The 7,754-nt window shown below is 38.9% G+C and overlaps 1 protein-coding gene across 1 annotated transcript; it reads left to right on the top strand.

The window, feature by feature from the left end:
• The first annotated feature begins 6,138 nt into the window (after positions 1-6,138).
• Positions 6,139-7,277, top strand: LOC109545468 (brachyurin). Its single transcript, XM_019916186.2, has 4 exons — positions 6,139-6,288; positions 6,342-6,565; positions 6,624-6,874; positions 6,933-7,277. Exons 1-4 carry the CDS (start codon positions 6,223-6,225, stop codon positions 7,232-7,234), a joined length of 843 nt encoding a protein of 280 aa, XP_019771745.1. The 5' UTR covers positions 6,139-6,222; the 3' UTR covers positions 7,235-7,277.
• Positions 7,278-7,754: the final 477 nt, after the last annotated feature.

Below are 7,754 nucleotides of genomic sequence, written 5' to 3'. Positions count from 1 at the left end.
AAAAGGAACCTGTTACTTTTGGAACCGCATATTGTAACCTAATACCAAAGGAACTGCAACGTTGGAACGTGTTACAGAAAAATAACCGTTAAGCACAAAATCTTGTAATGATAGTGCACCTGTTACCCACGTCTTTATAGCATTGACTTGGAACGCCAACAGGAAAACCAATTTTTCAATTATTCTCAACTCATCAGAAAGACGATTTTTTTATGTTTCCCCTTTAGCCTCACCTGTGACTTTTACAGATTGACTCTCCAAATAGTTTTTTGTGCATGTCGCAATTTCCCCCCCGAGAAATAACGCCAACTTCCAATCACTCTGTACATACATCTAATAGATTAATAAGGATGAAAATTAATACTAAATGCAATGTAGAATTAAAGCCGGCTTTAGTTCCCATCATAATGATATTCCAGTCTCATCTGGCGCGTAACAAGCCATCTCAAATTTCGACCAATTTGCCTTATGCCAAGGGGATTCGCATGTAAGGGCGGCATTAAGCGAAAGGCGATATATGCTGCAATAACAGTAATTTCAATAAACCAATAAGAACTTTTTGGTGCTGCCGACCTGAAAGCCCAAAGCTATCGATTGCTGGCCCTTTAAGGGCGATTGCTGCCCCATACAACGAACGGTCTAAGCAAATTATTTTCCGGATTATGATTATTTCAAATTGCCGAATAAGCGGATTAGGGTGATTCTTTAATGCCCACTTGCGCCCAGAATTCATCACAGCGGCACTGAGCTCTTTAATATACAAATGTGAATTACACTTGTCCGGAGAGCTTTGATGTGTCTGAGGGAAATGAGCCCAGCCCTTCATTGTAAGAAGGGTCAGTGACGCAATTAAACAATGCGATAAATGAATGAAAATGGGGAAAATCTTCAGCAAAGATGACGAAACATTGTCGATAATTCAGCCATAAATAATAGTCAAATTTTATTACCCACCACTTTTTCAACTCCCCTCTCTGAGACCATTATGTATTTAGAGATAATGATGCATAAACATAGACATTTTGAGGCAAGTTATCATTTGCATCGCCGTAATTTTTATTGATTTTTAATTTGTTTGATATTCTCCATGCCTTTGGCCGCTGCCTTTAATGCCCTGATCGACTTGGTCACGAACGGGCCGACAATCAGCCAGCTCACGCTTGTTGTTGAGGGTCTTGAAAAGACGTTTTTTGCCAATTAGCTAATGAATTTTTGACACACTCCACGGCATATAATTAAGCTAATAATGCCAGTTTAATTGACACCGCTTTTAAGGGATTTTCCGAAAGAAAGCCGGGACGCATAAATATATTATCGTTGATTACTCGTCTTGAAACCTAATTTATCTTTTTCCTGTTAACTTGAAGTTTTCTCTACCAAATACCCCCATTACTGCTGATGTGCAGAGATGAATGGTTAATGAATGGTTATAATCAATTTAAATAAAATATAAAACAGCACAGAAACGGTGTAAATAAAAGGCGCACATTATAGCAAAGTTGTTTCAAGCGCATAATCAACAGCGTTGGCTTGCTAGAGGGAAATTTATTCGTATATTGGCATTTTACAATAATAGCTGCCATATTGGGGTAAACCGCTAGGCTTTCCAATAAAGGCGTCTTTAATATTCCGGATTTAGTCGAATGCTCCCCCAATATAGAAGAGCGGACAAACGGGACTTTTTATGTAATCAAAACCATATTTCAACCAGAAATTCTGGCAAATATCTGGCAAATCAATCAACCAATATGTGTAATTATTATAAGCAGTTTACTGAGTGAAAAAGTGAAAAAATACAGTCGTTTGATCATGGGACACTTCATATCAGTCAGGCTGTATACAGCTTCCAAGTGGATTGTACATAATTCAATTTGCAATGTAAATTTTATAATAAAATACGTCTTATTTGCCCACACTCAGACCGCAAGTTAGGAATAATTTGCCTTTGAATGCTTGAGCATCGATTTAAGAGCGAAACTGGGCTGGTTTGGGAATTAAGAGAGAGCGTTGGCTGAAACTTCTAATATTTGAGTTTGGGGAGATAATTAAAAGGAGGCGACTGTGGAATTGCGAATTATACTCCACCTATTATCAATTATGGATGAATGGGGTAACCTGCAAATTTCCCTTTTAATCTTGCGTGGAAATTAGGTAATAATTTGATTGTGAATTCGTTCCGGTACATGCAAAGAATTACATTACATTTATTAACTTAACCAGTTGAAAAATACCCGCTTTGATCATTAATCAACTCTTGAACAATCGAGAATTTTGCATCTTCCGGCATCTTCAGAAGTACGGGACAACGCCACGAACATACTTCTATATTATATGTCTTCATTATAAAAATCACCAATTATTCAAACGTTACCGACATTGAGCAAGCTGTTTTGACAAAGGTCATTTTTTTGGCAATAAAACTGTAAATTCGACATCAGCAAAATTCGTTTTTTCCCGAATGCAAATGTTATTAAACGCCCTCCTGCGGCTTTTTAATGTAGGCGCGCATAAAAGCTTTAATCTTAATCCATAAAGCGTCAATATTGTGACAAAGATTTGCTTAATTAAAGCCAGGAACAGAGTAAATAATCACTCAATTACACTGCGAGGCCGGAAAAACGGGGAAAATAATGCGCCATAAACGCGCTGAATGTAAAAATCAAATATAAGCGGATTTCTTTTTCCTCCCATGTGGAAATATCAAAACGCTTCTGAGACTAACTGATGCTGTTTTGGCAAGTCCCACCCAGAAGGCTAGAAATTAATGACTCCTGATGGCAGCCTTAATGATCGAAACAAACATACACTTATCCTCAACTTAGCCGACATCCAGCGACAGGAAAAACAGATGTAAAACAAAACACGCTGCTGTATTAATAGCCCACACAAATCTCTGCCGAATACTATTTCCGAGAAATATTCAGATATATCATTCCACTAAATTAACATTTTGTAAAGGCGAAACGTAAAAATGCGAACGAGTTGTTATTAATAGCCTCTTCAGGGCGAGCGAACGCATTTACAGAAATAATAGTTTTCCAGACCATAATTTAAATGTCCAACAAAGTATCGTTAATCATATGTCATCTGGAAGTTGGGGAAAGTTAACGGTATCGAGGGAGCAATTAGCCGGTCGCAATGTTGAGAACAAAAATCCATATTTAGTGGCTGCAATCCGGGGGGAATCACACAGTTACAAACCCCGACATTTCAGCTGACATATTAACTTGCTAAACGTTAAACTTGAAACACCATTCAAACTGATGGCAGAAGCATGTGCCTGCAATTTTATCTTCATTTTCTACAAACAAAGTGTTTCACCAATCATCCGCCTGCAAAAATGTGGAATCTTCTATATGAAACTATGGAATAATCAAATAGTAGTGAAACTGGAAATAAATCTGGAAACTAAATAAATGCAGCAGAAGACGCAGAAGACAGTAATGTTCAATCACTAGACGCAACGGTTCAAAAGTATTTTACTGGAGAGCAAATATGCACCATACAGATCCGGTAGGAAGGAAGAAGACAACATTACAAAAAAACGAACAGTTAACATAAAGGCTTGTAATCGAATTATACAATTTTTCGAACCGGTAAATAAAGTTTTTATATTTCGGTAGTCTTAAGTCTTGCATTAAGATACTCTAGCTAGTTCACATACGAATGTATTTGATCTCATTATAAGTTTAAAGTTAGATCCATTCAAAAATCAACTTTGAGAAAATCACAGGTAAAAATGTTACATTTATACCGCATCAAATGACCTACAGATGAGGAAACTAGACGTCAACAAGCCAAATCTCAGAAATTACTAAAGAACGACGCGTTTCAAGCCAGAAAAAGGGTGGCCACTGAAGCTTTGCTTATTGGAATTAATTAATTCTTTGCCGATGTCTTTTCAATTACTCGGGAAAATTGATAATACCGGCTGAACGAGATAACAAGGAACCGCTAATTAAAAATGAAGTATATTTGAATAGTTACAAAGTTGCTGCTGAAGACAAAATTTTGCAAGGCAAATTTTAACAACAATAGAAATCTGAGGCAAAAGCTCCATTTTGAAATGAATCGATCTAGTCTACTTCAGTGCCGACTTAGTGAAGAATATTAAAAACATCGTCCATACGCCATTATATTGATCTTCTGAATAATCCACCAGTGAACAATAAGAGATTTTATCAATGTACTTCCGTTATTTCGCCTTCCAGGGCCAAGGATTTTTTTTCATTTTCTACTTCCGAAATATATATATTTCCAGCAGGTCACGCAGCAAGGAAATATTATATCCTGAAGCTTAGTCTCTGTTGTCGGATCGAATTAGTTTCCACAAACTCATAACGAAACAATTTTTTTTACATAATTGTCGAGCCCGGTTTGTTCTCTTCATGTTATGGATCTGACACATCCATTTTCCTAAATGGAATTTCGGCCACAATTTGTCTAGATGCAATGTTTCGCGTGAATAAATAAACAAGTTGAATGAGTTTGGGATGTATTTGTAGCAGTGCCATGAAAAATGTGTATTAAATAATTGAGCATACAAAATATATAAAAGACCGAACATTCCAGTAAAGTGCTTGTTTCTGTTCAATCTCATGCCAATACGAGTTTCCTTAAACTCGGTGAATTTAAACCGAAAATGAAGCTGTCGGAAATTATTCAGTTGTAGATAAATTATTTTCGGAAACCCCTGGAGGATTTTTCCTAATGGCAAAGTAATGTTGGCAGGCCCATCGCTTTGTTAAAGCTGGCAGGTGGTGGCTAAATTAAGTTGGCTAAGAATGTGAACCGACATTTCAAGACGACTGTTATAATCCGATTATTTTCTGCCGGAATAAATTGTTTTCCCTCTTATTACATTACTTGCTTCGCATTCATCGGGGATCAACCGTAAAGTGGATAATGGTTTTCGTTTTCATTCCTCGAGATAATCATTTGCGTTATCAATTTCCGCGTGACGATTTTTTTCTGCCCCGAAAATCATCAATCTTCGCATTGCAACAGAATCACCAGCCATTGAAAGGGGGCGATGTTAACTGGAGGAATTTTCCTAAGTGAAGACGGCGTAACAACAGCTACAGAGATGGTCTAAAAAGACATTTACACGGGGAGCGCTAATTAGATTGAATCCAAAGAGAATTGACTTGCAAGGGAAAGTCACTTCAAAGAGCGCATAGGGGCAGGATGTAAATTGTACCAACTCGGAGGATGTTCATTGTTCAATTTCAATGCTCATTGTAGCTTAATTATTATTAAAATTCCATGAATAGTATAGTGGGGAAAATTAAAATCGTCCGACTACAGGGTGGTTCAAAGTTGGCCTCTTCCCGTTTGATTACTTGGAAATTTTGGGAAAATTCGCGGCTGCAACTGAACGACTGATTTACAATTGTTGCAATAAATGATCTAGAGAGGGTGTCAACCTATGAAAAACCCGCTGTACATCTTTGCTGTTGCATCAGCTTTGCGCCCGGAAACTGATGTTGTGAAGAACGATTAAGAGCGCATCTGTGACAAAGTTCAGGCTCAAATGAAAAATTCTATTCTATTTTCAACTGATTGGAGTGACAAATCTAAGGTTCCACCAGCAAAGGGATTCTCTAAACAGTCTTTCGCAGCAGTAAATCACGGTGGTGAATTTTATTCAAGCGCGTTTAGCAAACATCCTGCCAAGACATTTTCTGGTCTATAAACATTCTATTCTGTATCAACTATAATATTGTCCTTCTATTTTTGGCCTGGAACCCAAACAGCGCTTTGAGATAAAGATCCTGGGCGTACGTCACCAAAAATTCACTTAAACCCCGATTATCAATCACTTCCCTCTAGAAGTTTCATTCGCTACTGATAACATTCCTGCGCATTTGATTGATTAATACCAATGGAGTTTTAAATCATTTTCCCATTGCAACTATTCTGTCACTAAAATTCATAAATTTATGGTGATATTATCTTGAAAAGTGAATCTCACTGACGCCGTTCAAAAAGGTCTCAAGCGAAAAAATTGCACAGTAGCCAATATTTGGCACTTGAAATATGATCCATCAAGATACCATTCTAAATCAAACGGGATTAGAACGATGAGATTATGGATAAAGAAAGCTAGATTAGAAAAACAATAATTCACAAAGGGATTTGGCCATGTCTCGATTTTCGGTATAAAAGCCAACGAACCAACCTAGACTTTCCAGTTTGGTAGCTTAAACTAAGAGTGCCAAAATGAAGATTGCCATTGTTGCCATTGCCTGTGTCCTCGGGACCTTTGCTGCTGCAGAAACCGTAGAAGTAAGTTTTCTATTTAATTACATAAATATTATTAACTCGTCTCCCAATCAAAGGAACTAGGATATGACTGGGACAATATCAAATCCCTGGATCTTTTCGCCGAGCCCATTGGCCCAGCCCCTCCTCAACCAGGTGGCCTCAGAGTGATTGGAGGAACAGTTGCTGCCCGTGGCGCTTTTCCCTATCAAGCTGCCTTGATTGTGAACCTTCTCAGTTTCTGCGGTGCCTCCATCATCAGTGGCGATTGGATCTTGACTGCTGCTCACTGTGTTGACTCGTACGTCCTCAACCAACAACATTTCCTCCGAAAGTTTTGAGAATAATTCGGATTGCAGAGCTTTGGTGGTTCAAGTGGTGGTGGGCGCACATAACCCCAGAACCACTGTTGATGAACCCACTCAGGTCCGATTGAGCGCCAACGGCCGTGTTATTCACTCCGCTTGGGACAGGGCGAATCTTCAAAACGACATCGCTCTTCTGAGAGTGGCCGGTATCCCAGTAGGATCTCCTGGAATTTCTTCCATTTCCCTAGCCCCAGCCACTTCCGGAACTTTCGCTGGATCAACTGGTATCCTCACTGGATGGGGTAGGAACCAAAGCCACTATTCACTCCGCAGATGGTTTTACATCCAGTTGCTTTGCAGGAAGAACCAGCGATGCCAGCAATGCTGTATCCAACGAACTCAGAACAGTTCAACTCCCCATTCTGACCAACGCAGTTTGCCAGAGCTCTTTCGGCAGCATCGTCACTGCTCAGCACATCTGCACCTCAGGGGCCGGAACTCGAGGAGCCTGCAATGGCGACTCTGGTGGCCCATTGGTGGTTAGCGGTGTTGAAGTTGGTGTTGTTTCATTTGGAGCTAGTCAATGCGAAGCAGGACATCCCTCAGTGTTTGCCAGAGTTTCCTACTTCAGGAACTGGATCTCATCCAACTCCGGCATCTAATGATTTTGAGCGAGCGATTTGATTAAATTTTGTTTTTTTGCTTCATTGTTTTTACATTCAATTTTTCCAGCCTTTCACGTACAAAGGGCTGGAGAAAGGGGAACATTTTAATGGAAATTGAGATGCTCAAATTCTTTTATTTGAGGCAGCGCTGGATCTACCCTCGGAAAAATGTCGACCAAAAATCAAAATTTCACATGCGTGTTTTTTGAGCTCAATCGGTTCGTTTCGATGTAAGAAGGTCACAAATATGAATTTATAAAGTGTTTGGGTCAATAATAAGGAAGAAATAGCCGCGCATAGGTTGTGAACTCTCAAAAACGCTTAAAATGTGCCGAAAATGTATATTATTTCGGATCTGAAACTTCTAGCATGTTTTTCAATGAGTTCGATGCATTCCTCGCGTCCGTGAGCTGAAAATGATGTAAAATTTGAGACATTTTGAGAAAATTTCCAACTTTTCAACTGTCTGTAATCCTCCACTTCCAACGAAAATTTTCTGTATTTGATGATATTCCAA

Source organism: Dendroctonus ponderosae, unplaced genomic scaffold (genome assembly GCF_020466585.1).
Source record: "Dendroctonus ponderosae isolate FM_Combo_2020 unplaced genomic scaffold, Dpon_F_20191213v2 Dpon_F_20191213_130, whole genome shotgun sequence".
Taxonomy (NCBI): domain Eukaryota; kingdom Metazoa; phylum Arthropoda; class Insecta; order Coleoptera; family Curculionidae; genus Dendroctonus; species Dendroctonus ponderosae.
Note: the sequence above shows the minus strand (reverse complement) of the source record. Positions and strands in the feature narration are given on the sequence as shown.

Excerpts from the sequence above, each read along its gene's own strand:
- LOC109545468 (XM_019916186.2), top strand. The coding sequence starts at position 6,223 with ATGAAGATTGCCATTGTTGCCATTGCCTGTGTCCTCGGGACCTTTGCT. Across the intron at positions 6,566-6,623 it reads GCTGCTCACTGTGTTGACTC|AGCTTTGGTGGTTCAAGTGG; the intron begins GTACGTCCTCAA and ends TTCGGATTGCAG. Across the intron at positions 6,875-6,932 it reads TGGTATCCTCACTGGATGGG|GAAGAACCAGCGATGCCAGC; the intron begins GTAGGAACCAAA and ends GTTGCTTTGCAG.